The following is a 13,799-nucleotide window of genomic DNA, read 5'->3' on the forward strand; positions in this document are numbered from 1 at the left end:
TGACTCTTGATCTTGGCATCTTGAATTCGAGCCCCATGTTAGGTGTGGAGATTACTTAAAAATGAATTCTTAAAAAATAAAAAATAAAGAGATAATCTATTTTAAAAACAGGCAAAGGACTTCAATAGACTTTTTTCTAAAGAAGATAAATGGCCAGTAAGCACATGAAAAGATGCTCTGTAGTCATCAGGAAAATACAAGTAGAAACCACATTTTGCACCCACTGATGGGTATAATAAAAAAGAGTAACAAATGTTGACAAGGCTGTGGCAAAATCAGAGCCTCATTCACTGCTGATGGGATATACACTTTGGAAAACTCCTTTGGAAAACAGACTGAATGGTTCCCTCAAAAAATCAAACACAGAGTGACCATATGACCTGGCAACCCCATTCCTGGGAATATACCCAAGAGAAAACATGTCCACACAAATGTTCATAGCAGGACTATTCACAATAGCCCCCTAATGAGAACAACCCAAATGTCCCTCAGCTGGTGAAGGACTAGAGAAAATGTGTATCCATACAATGGAATATTATTTGACGATAAAAAGGAATGAAGTATGGTCTCAGTGGTAAGACAGTGTTGCTGCGGAGTGCCATGTGTTAATGGTGGTGACAGAACCAGAGCTGCTCCACAATGAAGTAAGGAGGGAGGCAGAGTCTTTCAAGGAAAAAGGAAATGCGAACCATACCAGGAAAGATTACAATGAAGCTTGTAACCATTATACAAAGGACAAAGATATGTGTCCTAAAAATTCTAGCTGTAGTGAGAATTGAGCAGCCACTTTCATGATGCTCAGAGGGTTCCAGGAAACTTTTGGAGATGCACAGCAGTGAAGTTGAATGACGGTTTCCCCTGGGGACATCTGTGGGAAGGCAAATGCCCCCTATCTCTAGGGAATGCCATGGCAGCATGTCACAGTTTCCAGAGAGTCCTGCAACTGGATCAAAAAATTCTCAGGCACAACAGGAGTTCAAGAATGCTCGTAGAATATGAGAAAATAACAGAAACAGATTTTGAGAAGTCGGATTTTCGGAAAGTGGTTTTCTGCATAGAGTGTTCCCCGCCTGCCATTGCTTCAAAATCACCAAAGCATACTATTTAGCAATGCTGGGTCATTATCCAGAAGCACAGTTTGTGGCCAGTGACATTCCACCAATGTGCATGCTGTGTAGGAATGAGGTCTTTGCCTATATTATGAAGACTGTATTGAGAAGGCACTTCAGTTTTTTGTACAGGCTCCCAAGATGGCTCCTGATCATCAAAATGACTACCTGGCTTGCAGAAATGCCAAAGCACTTAAAGCAAAGAGGATGGGAATAAAGCATTTAAAGAAGGAAATTACAAGCTGGCATGTGAACTGTACACTATAATTGGGGTACAGATCATTCCAAGCTTAGGAAAGGAGATGGTGCAATAGAAGACAGCACAAATGCAGTGAAGCTCGATGCCACTCATTTAAAATACTCCATGGGAAGAGCTCAGTGTAACATGGGCACAGAAAAATATGAAGAGGCAGTGCAGGACTGTGGAAAAGTGCAGCAGACAGAGAAAACATAAGAACAAATACAGCTCCTAAAAAATGCACAGCTGGAGTGAAGAAAAGGAAAGATTATTACAAGATTCTGGGAGTGGACACGAATGCCTCTGAGGACAAGATCAAGAAAACTTACCAAAAATGAGCCTTGGAGCATCATGCAGATGGGCACAGGGGAGCCAGTGCCGAAGCTTAGAATGAGGAGGAGAAAAAGTTCAAGGAAGTCAGAGAAGCTTTTACTGTCCCCACTGGTCCCAAGAAGAAGAGTCACTGTGACATTGGACAGGACCTGGGTGAGAAGGGCATGAATATGGGTGAGTTTGATGCCAACTGTATTTTCTTTGGCATTCTTTGGTGGTGCTGGGCCTTCAGCTTTGAAGCATCTGGTCCAGGGAATTTCCTTTTTCAATTTGGCTAGCAAGAGAAAACCATCCAAAATCCAGAGAGTGCAGACTTGCTCAGCATGACCTTGAATGTGGACACAATTCACCTCCTTTCTTCTTCACTTTTCCATGTTCTTGGAACAGTTTCTTCTTCTCATGTGGATACCCTGGGTCTGTTGAATAAGGTGAAGGAAAGGGTGTGGGAGGGAGGAACGGCTTGGACAGGGAAGCAGTTTGTGAATTTTTGTTCGGCTGTTTAACTTTATTTAAAAAGGCAAAAAAATGGGGGTGGCACCTGGCTGGCTCAGTTGGTAGAGATTACGATTCTTGATCTCAGGGTTGTGAGTTCGAGCCCCACACTGGGTGTGGAACCTACTTGAAAAAAATAAATAATAAAATAAAATCCTCTTCGGGCACCTGGATGGCTCAATTGGGTAAACGTCTGATTCTGGATTTTTGGCTCAGGTCATGCTATGGTTCGTGAGCTCGAGCCCTGAGTTGGGCTCTGCACTTACAGCACGGAGCCTGTTTGGGATTCTCTCTCCCCACTCCCCTCTCTGCCCTTCCCCCACTTGCACTTTCTCTCTCTCTCAAAATAAATAAATAAACATTAAAAAATATAAAATAAAATTAAAATACTCTTTAAAAAAGGAAAAAACAACTAAGGGGTTAAAATGTTTTGGCCCTTAAAAAAGAAAAATAAAAGGGAGGGGCACCTTGCAGGCTCAGTTGGTGGAATGTGCCACTCTTGATCTTGGGGTTGTGAGTTCGAGCCCCAGGTTGGGTGTAGAGATTACTTAAAGATAAAACCTTAAAATTTTTTTTAAAAAGGAATGAAGTACTGATAAATCTCATGTCTTAGTTTGCTTGAGCTGCCATAATAAAATGCCATAGTTAGGGTGGCTTAAAGAACAGAAATGTACTTGCTCATGGTTCTGGAAGTCTGAGATCAGTGTGCTGGAATGGTTGGTTTCTTCATTTCTTTACAAAATTTTTTTTTAATGTTTATCTATTTTTGAGAGAGAGACACACACGGAGTGGGAACAGGAGAGGGGCAGAGAGAGGAGACACAGAATCCCAAGCATGCTCCAGGCTCAGCGCTGTCAGCACAGAGCCTGACTAGGGGCTCAAACTCATGAATCATGAGATCATGACCTGAGCCAAAGTTGGACACTTAACCGAATGAGCCACCCAGGTGCCCCAAGAATGGAGGTGTCTGGTGTGGCCTCTCCCCTTGTTGCAGGTGGTTGCCTTCTCGTTTTGTGCTCACACGATCTCTTCTCTGTGGGGGCACGCAGAAACCGCTAGCAAACTCTCTGGTGTCTCTCTCTTTTTTTTAAGTTTATTTATTTATTTTGGGACAGAGAGAGAAAAGAGAATGAGTGGGGGAGGGGCAGAAAGAGAGAGGGGGACAGAATATCTGAAGCAGGCTCTGGGCTGACAGCAGAGAGCCCGATGCAGGGCCCAAGCTCATGACCTGAGCTGAAGTCCCCCCTGTGTCTCTTCTTACAAAGGTACAAATCCCATCATGAGGCCCCACCCTCGTGACCTCATCTAACCCTGATCTACCTCCCAGTTACCCTAATTACCTCCCAGAAGTCCCATCTCAAATACCATCACACTCAGGGCTAGGGCTTCAACGTATGAATTTAGGGGGACAACATGCAGTTTATCACATGGTACAAGATGAATGAACCCTGAAAACATTACACCAAGTGAAAGAAGCCAGTCATAAAGGGCCACATACCATATGACTCCATTAATACAAAATGTCTAGAGAAAGCAAATCCATAGAGACAAAAAGCAGATTAGTGGTTCCCAGGGACTAGGGGTGGGGGAGGGCAGGAAATACACAGTGACTGCTAATGAATACAGTTTATTTTTGGGGTAATGAAAATGTTCTGGATTTGATTGTGGGCGATTGTTGCACAACTTTGTGAATCTACTAAAAAAAGAATCCCACTGAATTATACACTTAAATTTTTTTTTACTTTACATCCAAGTTAGTTAGTATATAGTACAACAATGTTTCAGAAGTAGATTCCTTAGTGCCCTTTACCCATTTAGCCCATCCCCCCTCCCACAACCCCTCCAGTAACCCTCTGTTTGTTCTCCATGTTTATGAGTCTCTTCTGTTTTGTCCTCCTCCCTGTTTTTATATTATTTTTGTTTCCCTTCACTTATATTAATCTGTTTTGTGTCTTAAAGTCCTCATATGAATGAATCTTATGATATTTGTCTTTCTCTGACTAATTTTGCCTAGCATAATACCCTCTACTTCTATCCACGCAGTTGCAAATAGCAAGATTTCATTCTTTTTGATTGCCAAGTAAAACTCCATTGTATGTGTGTACACACACACACACACACACACACACACATACCACATCTTCTTCATCCATCCATTGATGGACATTTGGGCTCTTTCCATACTTTGGCTATTGTTGATAGTGCTGCTATAAACATAGGGGTGCACGTGTCCCTTTGAAACATGTCCCTTCGAAACACCTGTATCCCGTGGATAAATGCCTAGTACTGCAATTGCTGGGTTGTAGGGTAGTTCTATTTTTAGTTTTTTGAGGAACCTCCATCCTGTTTTCCAGAGTGGTTGCACCGGTTTGCATTTCCACCAGCATTGCAAAAGAGATCCTCTTTCTTTGCATCCTCGCCAACATCTGTTGTTGCCTGAGTTGTAAATGTTAGCCATTCTGACAGGTGTGACGTGGTATCTCATTGTGGTTTTGATTTGTATTTCCATGATGATGAGTGATGTTGAGCATTTTTCATCTGTCGGTTGGCCATCCGGATGTCTTCTTTGGAGAAGTGGCTCTTCATGTCTTTTGCCCATTTCTTCACTGGATTATTTGTTTTTTGGCTGTTGAGTTTGACAAGTTCTTGATAGATTTTGGATACTAACCCTTTATCTGATATGTCGTTTGCAAATATCTTCTCCCATTCTGTCGGTTGCCTTTTAGTTTTGCTGATTGTTTCCTTCACTGTGCAGAAGCTTTTTATTTTGATGAGGTCCCAGTAGTTCATTTTTGCTTTCATTTCCCTTGCCTCCAGAGACGTGTTGAGTAAGAAGTTGCTGTGGCCAAGATCAAAGAGGTTTTTGCCTGCTTTCTCCTCGAGGAGTTTGATGGCTCCCTGTCTTACATTGAGGTCTTTCATCCATTTTGAGTTTATTTTTGTGTATAGTGTAAGAAAGTGGTCCAGGTTAATTCTTCTGCATGTCGCTGTCCAGTTTTCCCAGCACCACTTGCTGAAGAGACTGTCTTTTTTCCATCGGATATTCTTTCCTGCTTTGTCACAGATTAGTTGGCCACGTATTTGTGGGTCCATTTCTGGGCTATTCTGTTCCATTGATCTGAGTGTCTGTTCTTGTGCCAGTACCATACTGTCTTGATGATTACAGCTTTTGTGGTATAGCTTGAAGTCCAGGATTGTGATGCCTCCTGCTTTGGTTTTCTTTTTCTGGCTATTCGGGGTCTTTTCTGGTTCCATACAAACTTTAGGATTGTTAGTTCTAGCTCTGTGAAGAATGCTGGTGTTATTTTGATAGGGATTGCATTGAATATGTAGATTGCTTTGGGTAGTATCTACATTTTAACAGTATTTGTTCTTCCTATCCAGGAGCATGGAATCTTTTTCCATTTTTTTGTGTCTTCTTCAATTTCTTTCATAAGTTTTCTGTAGTTTTCAGTGTATGGATTTTTTCATGTTTTTGGTTATATTTATTCCTGGGTATTTTACGGGTTTTGGTGCAACTATAAATGGGATCAATTCCTTGATTTCTGTTTCTGTTGCTTCATTGTTGGTGTATAGGAATGCAACCGATTTTTGTGCGTTGATTTTATATCCTGCCACTTTGCTGAATTCGTGAATCAGTTCACACAGTTTTTTGGTGGAATCTTTAGGGTTTTCCATATAGAGTATCATGTCATCTGTGAAGAGTGAAAGTTTAACCTCCTCCTGGCCGATTTGGATGCCTTTTATTTCTTTGTGTTGTCTGATTGCTGAGTCTAAGACTTCCAATACTATGTTGAATAACAGTGGCGAGAGTGGACATCCCTGTCTTGTTCCTGACCTTAGGGGGAAAGCTCTCAGTTTTTCCCCATTCAGGCTGATATTAGCGTTGAGTCTTTTGTATATGGCTTTTGTGATCTTGAGGTATGGTCCTTCTATCCCTACTTTCTTGAGGGTTTTTAGCAAGAAAGGTTGTTGTATTTTGTGAGATGCTTTCTCTGCATCAATTGAGAGGATCATATGGTTCTTGTCCTTTCTTTTATTGATGTGATGAATCACATTGATTGTTTTGTGGATATTGAACCAGCCCTGCATCCCAGGTATAAATCCCACTTGGTCGTGGTGAATAATTTAATGTATTATTGAATCTGGTTGGCTAATAATCTTGTTGAAGATTTTTGCATCCATGTTCATCAGGGAAATTTGTCTATAGTTTTTTTTAGTGGGGTCCTTGTCTGGTTTTGGAATCAAAACTATGGGTTTGAGCCTCACACAGAGCCTGCTTGGGATTCTCGCTCTCTCTCTCTCTCTCTCTCTCTCCCTCTCTCTCTCTCTCTCTCTCTCTCCCTCCCTCTCTCTCCCTCTCTCTCCCTCTCTCTCCCTCTCTCTCCCTCTCTCTCCCTCTCTCTCCCTCTCTCTCTGCCCCTGTCCTGCTCTCTCTCAAATTCCTTCTGAATTATAGACTTTAAAATGGCAAATTTTAGGGCATGTGGATTATATCTTAATACTAAAAAAAAAAAATAAGGAAAAAAGATGTAGGGACACATCAATCAACAGATCACTTTGTTAGGCTCTCGATTCAAACAGAGCAACTTAAAAAAATTTTTTTTAAAAACAACCAGGGAAAGTTGAACATGGATTCTGTATTAGATGATATAAGGGATTATTTGTTTGGGAATGTGAATAATAGTAATGTGATTATATTTTTAAAAATCTAATATTCACAACTGAACTATGCAGAATACTCCAATTTTATTTTCTTGCACAACTTTGCCTCTTGTGAGCTTTGTAATGACTGCTGTAAGCTGTGGGGTAGACTGTAAGTGTTTTGCGAGAGGCACATTCTCAAACTCTTCACTCTCCCCCATGAGATAGGAAAAGAGAGAGGGAGAGGGACAGGAAGAGAGAGGCGCCCTGGGCCCTCTCAGGTGTGGGAAAGGCCACTCTTAGGCTGACTGCTGTCAGGCCACTGGCCTGGCCTTGTTTGCCCTGTTTCCAGGCCTCTGTGGGCAGCCTGGTTTCCCCTGGGTCACCATCCCCACTGTAGCTCCTGTGTGTCATCAGGTAACTGTGTGTCCTCTTTGGCTTTCCCAAAATTCCTCCATTTAGGTGGGGCTCAAAGGGTGGGGCCACAGAAGGTGCCCAGGATCAGGACTGTTTGGTGTGGTGTGAAGGTGACTGGGACCTGCAAGTTACAGACAAGGCCCAGGACAAATGGAAACTTCTGTCCACACCAAAACCTGTATGCAGGGGCTCCGTGAGTTGAGCTGATCAGACTTCGGCTCAGTTCATGATCTCACGGTTCATGGGTTCGAGCCCCACACAGAGCCTGCTTGGGATTCTCTCTCTCCCTCTCTCTCTGCCCCTGACCTGCTCTCTCTCAAATAAATAAACTTAAAAAACAAAACCATCTGTATGCAGAGGCTGGTAGTAGCTTTATTTGTTATCATCAAAAACTGGAAACAATTCAGATGCCCTTCAACTGGTGTCTGTACAACAGAATACTACTCAGCAAGGAAAAGGAGCAGCCTTCTAACACACACAACAACCTGGCTGAATCCCAAATGCAGTCGGCTCAGTGAAAGGACCCCGGCACAAAAGGGCACATGGTGTCTATCTGGCATTCTGGAAAAGGCAATACTGTGGGATAGAACATGGATGAGCTGTTGGATGGGGCTAGGGCTGGGAGGAAGGATTGTTTTCAAAGTAGCAGGAGGGGATTTTCTGCATAGTTGGAAATGTTTTATGTCTGGATCATTGAAGCAATTATACAACTCTGAATTTGTCAATTTTATTTGTCATAAAATTGTACACTGAAAAAGTGAATTTTACTGTATATACGTTATACCTCCACAAACCTTAAAAAAAAAAAAAACTAACAACAACAAAAGGTTTCAGTTAGGTTAGTGTTCATGGCGACTGGGAACACCTGTGTTCTTTGTGTGAGGCCCAGCCTGCCTGCTGGGAATCTCTGAGGGTAAGGGCCAGCACTTCTGGTACGTTCTGTGGAGATGGATGCCACCATGGGCAATACCCCCACATTATACCTGCTTCTCCCTCCTGCCATGAACGTGTGACCATTTCTCCAGAGCAAACAGGGAGGGCAAAGGCATGGAACAGAACAGAGTCAGAGAATTTAAGAATTTCTTTGAATTTCAGAGCTGGCTCTGTCACTGGCCAACTCAGTCTCTCAGAACCTGTTTCCTCATCTGCAAAATGGAGACGAGAGCCTTATCTCACAGAATCCAGTGAGTGATAGAGATGACTATGTGAGAGCCCCAGGTGGTAAGGGTGTCCTAACGAGTGGATGTGTGGATGGATGTCAACTGGTGGGAGTGGCTACCAGTGTTTGAATTCTTGTCCCACTGCTTACAAGCTGTGTGACCTTGGACAAGTCTTAACCTTTCTGTACCTTGATTTCTTCATCGATAAAAATGAGATTTTTATGACCTGGCAATATTATCATGAAGATTCATTGAATACAAAAGCCCAAACCCTGGGCCTAGCTATTCATAGCGACCACTCAGGAAGAGCAATCCTGTTATTATCACAGGGTTGCTAAATTTAGCAAATAAAAATACAGGACTTGTGGGGTGCCTAGGTGGCTCAGTCAGGTAAGCATCTGACTCTTGATTTCATCTCAGATCATGATCTCAGGGTCATGGGATCGAGACCCATGTTGGGCTCTGCACTGACAGCACAGAGCCTGTTTGGGATTCTCTCCTCTCTCTGATCGCCCCCCACTTGGGTACACATGCAAACACTTTTTCTCCCTCAAAATAAAGAAATAAACTAAAAAAAATATATATATATATATATATATAGGACTTCTGATTAATTTGGAATTAAATAATTCATTGTTTAATTAAATAACATTGAATCATTAAATCATTAAATAACGATTTTTTTTTAAAGTATATGTGCCATGCAATATTTGGGACGTACTTATACTAATAAGTATTCATGACATAATTATACTAAAAAAATATGTGTTATTGGTATGAAATTCAAGTTTAACTGAGCACCTGGTGTTTCATCTAGCAACCCTATTAAGAGGGGGTCAAGGATTTGGGGAATAGGAGATTGGGACTAAGCCTGAAGGTAAAAAGAGGGATTAATACTCTGCTGTTTTAACCTCATGGCCACCTGAGTAGCCTGAGGTACTTTACTTGCATGCAATATCACCTCCTTCAGGAAGCTCCCTTGATTTAACCCACTTGGCCTTTCATTCCCTGGTCCTGCTTTTGTTTAGGCCTGTGGCTGCCGGCTGGTGTCATCGTGATTCACTCCCTGGCCAGTGCTGCCCTTGGGATGTTCTGAAATCATTTCTTGTATGTGAGCCTGTTTCCCAGAGTAGCCAGCCTCCAGGGCTGGGCTGTGAGCCTGCAGTCATTCCCGGGGGTCCCTGCCAGGTGGTGGGTACAGCGCACACATAGACTCTTGGTGCCTGCAGCTGATGGCTGAGTGGCAGCACTGCTCTTACATAATCCGTTTCTCTCCTCCTTTCTCTTTCCAGAGCCAGATTTCACATTGAGCAGCTGCAGACGGAGAAATCAGAGAAAGCACAACCCAGCCCCAGATTCCAAGGGGCCTGCTGGGGACTCTCTCCTTCTGCTCGAGAGGGAAAGACCCCGAGGCCACTGTCTCAGGCCAGATCCTGGCTGCCATGGGACTCGCAGCTACTGCCCCCCAGCTGCCCTCCACACTGCCAGGCAGATAAGGGCAGGCGCTGCCCCAGGAGCACCTGCCGCCCCCTGCCGGGCCACTCCTCTGTGGTCAACCCTCCCCCAGCTTTGGGCCACCTTTGCTGACTCGAGGCCATGTAGGCCCCACCTGGGCCTTTGTGGATACACACACTGCTGGGGACACCGCCTCTGCTCTCTGGGGAACACAGCGTACCACCATGCCCCGGGGATTCGCCTGGCTGCACTGTGAGTACTGGGGGGGTCCTTGGAGGCTGCCCCGGGAGGCCTTGGCCCAGAGCCGGGATCTGCTGTAACCATGGCAACTGGGCCATTCTTGCTGGTGGGAAGTTGAGATGCTTCCCAGCCGAACAGCCTCGGGACTCCCGTGACTGCCCTCTGCCCTGTCTCTAGCTGACCCGAGCTCAGACCGTCATGGTGGGTCAAGTCCTAGGTTGGGTGGGTATGGTTAGTGGGTGGTTAAGGGGATGGGGCAGGCACTGGGGGCAAGTGGCAGTGTTACCTCCTTAGGCTTATTAGTGCTACTGTGTATGGGGGGTGGGGGCAGTGGTGGCAGAGAGGATTTCTGGCTCCCTGGGTGTGGCCAGCCGGGGGTGGAAGCTTGTGAAAGTGTCTGGGCCCCAAAACACGTGGGAGAAGTGCTGCCAGGTGCTGGAGAAGGCAGCCTATTCCCTCTGTCCCTCCCTCCATAATAGAACAAAATTAAAAAGGCAGAAAGAGAACAGTGTTGTTGGTAAAAAGAAAAATAAGTTGAAATGAGGACAGAAAGCGTCTAGAAAGCCTCTCAAGCCTGCTGGTGGGAGGCCAGACCAAGATCCCTTCAGACTCCAAGATTCAATTGAATTGACTCAAATTCAACACATTTTTCTGGTGCCTCCCACATGCCCACTGGAGAGTTACTGTCATGGCAACAAGGACCCAGGCTGGCTCGCACCCCTCTCTCCAATGCCTGGCAGGGAGTTAGGTGCTAGGAATTCCCTCATGAGGTCCAGGATTTGATCCTGCAAGGGATCCAGCCTGGTCCTTGTGGAGGGATACTGCAAAAGGTCGAGGCATTCAGAACAGGCAGAAGGACCTAGATCCCATGTTCTGGAAGTTTCCAGGTCGTGAGGAGCAAGAGGAGCAGCATGGGTGAGGTGCCACTTGAAATCGTTTCGGAGGTGGGCAGTGTTCACACTGGTAGATGTGAGAAGGTGAAGACAGGGTCCGGGTAGAGGAAACAGCTCGAGCAAAGGATCAGCAGGTGGGACTGTGAGTGGCTGGGCTGGAAAGCCAGTTTGGGCCCAGATGATGGAGGCCTTGAAAACGAGGCAGCATGGAGCCCTGGAAGGTTCAAGATCTGGGGACTTGGGGTTGTCACTGGGAATTGCTCTGCTTTCGGAAGATCAGTCTGTGGCTGCTGTCGCAACCTTCTGGGCAGGAAGTGATGACAGTCTTGTTTGTGAGATGGCCGTGGAAATAGAAGTCATGGCCTTGGCAAGGATTGGCTGTGGGGTGGGAGGCAAGAAGGGGTGCAGATCAGAGGCTTGTAGATAGAAGGATGCTGGAGGGTGCTGGAGAATGATGGGCTGCTATAGTTTAGTATCTTAAAACAGAAATTGATTCTGTCCCAGGTCTGGAGGCCGGAAGTCTAAAATTAAGGTGTGGGCAGGGTGATGCCTCTTCCAAGGCTCCTTTCTGCCTCTTCCTGCTTCTGGTGGCTCCTGGCATTCCACAGTTTGTGGTTGCATCACCCCAATCTGTGTCTGTCTTCTCATGGCCTTTCCCTCTACATATCTCTGTGTCCTCTTATAAGGACGTCAGCCATTGCATTCACGGTAGGCCTTCATTTTATCTGTAAAGACCCCATTTCCAAATAAGGTCACATCTGAAGTTCTGAGTGAACAAGAATTTGGGGGGGGGGATGCTATTCAAGTCCCTCCACAGGCTCAGATTTGGTCGCTGGGGGTGCTGGTGGTGGACAGTTCCCATTTGTCCCTGCACAAGGGGCTGTCCCCAGGAGAGGTGCAGCCCTTCCCCCTCCCAGCCAGGGACCCAGGAAGGTAGCTCCTTCCTCACTTGCTCTTCTTCAGCCTCCTCTTCTGTCTTGCGGGGGCAAGACTAATGCCCTTGCAGGGACAGGGTTGCATTGGCTCTGGGGCCCTCGGGGGTGCAGAGCAGCAGTGAGGCTATTATGGCCCTGCTGTCCCTGTGTGGTCACCGGTTTGCTGGCCTGTTTCTCAGGGTGGAAGCAGCAAAAAAGAGGCTTAAATTTGGAAATGGTGGTCAGTCTGAAGATCTAAAGGAAGTCTGGTTCTGGGGGGAAGGCACATCATCCAAGGACAGGGTTCCTGGTGCAGCCCATACATGCCAGGCTGGCACATGGTAGCTTTCTAGGACTCAGTGCTGCCTTGGAGCCCACAGTTGCCAGGCACCAGAGACCTAAAACCAGGACACAGGTAAGGGCAGCTAGGGTAGGACTTCAAATGTGGAGTGGGCAGCCGTGGGTGACTGCCACATGAGAAAGAGGACCAAGTGTGGACAGATACTGATTTTTAAAGACAAGATGCAAATTCAGATTTGTATATGAAATCTCTGTGAACCAGATATGGCCCTTGGGACACCAGTTTGCTACTGTCTCTGGAGGTCAGTGGTCCTCAAAGTGCAGTCCCCAGACTGGCAGCAGTAGCACCTGGGAACTTGTTAGAAATACAAATTCATTGGGCCCACCCCAGACCTACTGAATCAGATATTCTGGACCCTAACCAGCTCTCCAGAAAATTCAGGTGCATGTTCCTGATTCCTCGCTCAAGGTCAACCCCCAAAGTGCTCAGTAAACGAGATCATGTTGTGGTTAACTGCATTATGTGTTCACATACTAGGGGCCAAGCTGTCTGGTCAAGACAATGAGTGAATTGGACAGATGGTGCAAGACACAGAGATTGCGGGGGGCTGGTGCAGGCAGGGGAGAGCCTGGGAAGGGAAGGAGTCATGGTGAGACCTTGAAACAGGTCTGCCTTGTGAGAGGGTACCCAGGGCAGGGGCAAAGTGTGAGCAAAATCTGCGAACCAGGAATGATCTTGATGTGCAGGGGGTGCCCGGCTCAGGGGCTTAATGGTTTAGAGACGAGACAGAAAGCATGCAGAAACACTCATTCAGTTTGTGTTTAACTGTTCCTTTGTCCAAATGTCAGATCAAGCACGTGGGAAGAGACAGAGAGAGCAAATGCAAGATGTATTGCAAATTTGCAACCCTGAGAAAATGTGGTTGGCACATTTCTGTGAGAGGAGGGACTGGTGTGCTGTAGCCATCTTGGGCATGGGGTTTGAGTCCAGAACGTTCCTAGTGAGGGCCCAGCCAGAGCAAAGGCATTTGAAGCACGACTGAGAAGGGGAGAGAGTGACAAGAAGCAGGCCCAACCCAGTGAGGGATCAAGAACAAAAGTCTCCCTGGGCACCTTGGTGGCTCAGTTGGATAAGGGTCCAACTCTTGATTTCTGCTCAGGTCATGATCTCACAGTATGTGACTTAGAGCCCCGCATTGGGTTCCTTGCTGACATTGTGGAGCCTGCTTGGGATTCTCTCTCCCCCCTCTCTCTGCCCTCCCCTGCATGTGTGCGTGCGCACACTCTCTCTCTCAATAAATAACTTAAAAAAAAAAAGTCTCCCTGGGAATGCAAGCTGGTGCAGCCACTCTGGAAAACAGTATGGAGGTTCCTCAAAAAACTGAAAATAGAAGTACCCTACGACCCAGCAGTTGCACTACTAGGCATTTATCCATGGGATACAGGTGTGCTGTTTCGAAGGGACATGTGCACCCCCATGTTTATAGCAGCACTATCTACAGTAGTCAAAGTACGGAAAGAGCCCAAATGTCCATTGATGAATGAATGGATAAAGATGTGGTATATATATACAATGGAGTATTACTTGACAATAAAAAAGAATG

The 13,799-nt window shown here is 45.7% G+C and overlaps 1 protein-coding gene and 1 pseudogene across 6 annotated transcripts in view; both read left to right on the forward strand.

Annotated features, from left to right (window-relative positions):
* The window catches only part of IL34 (interleukin 34), an 80,333-nt gene that overhangs the window by 58,733 nt on the left and 7,801 nt on the right, over positions 1-13,799 (forward strand). For all 6 annotated transcript variants that reach the window (XM_030299675.1, XM_030299677.1, XM_030299676.2 and 3 more), the window contains one exon: positions 9,686-10,100. In XM_030299675.1, coding sequence (XP_030155535.1) covers positions 10,073-10,100 — 28 coding nt within the window. In that variant the 5' untranslated portion in view covers positions 9,686-10,072. The remainder of the gene's footprint in view (positions 1-9,685; positions 10,101-13,799) is intronic.
* On the forward strand, positions 555-1,971 carry LOC115503460 (annotated as a pseudogene).

This window comes from Lynx canadensis, chromosome E2 (assembly GCF_007474595.2).
Source record: "Lynx canadensis isolate LIC74 chromosome E2, mLynCan4.pri.v2, whole genome shotgun sequence".
Taxonomy (NCBI): Eukaryota; Metazoa; Chordata; class Mammalia; order Carnivora; family Felidae; genus Lynx; species Lynx canadensis.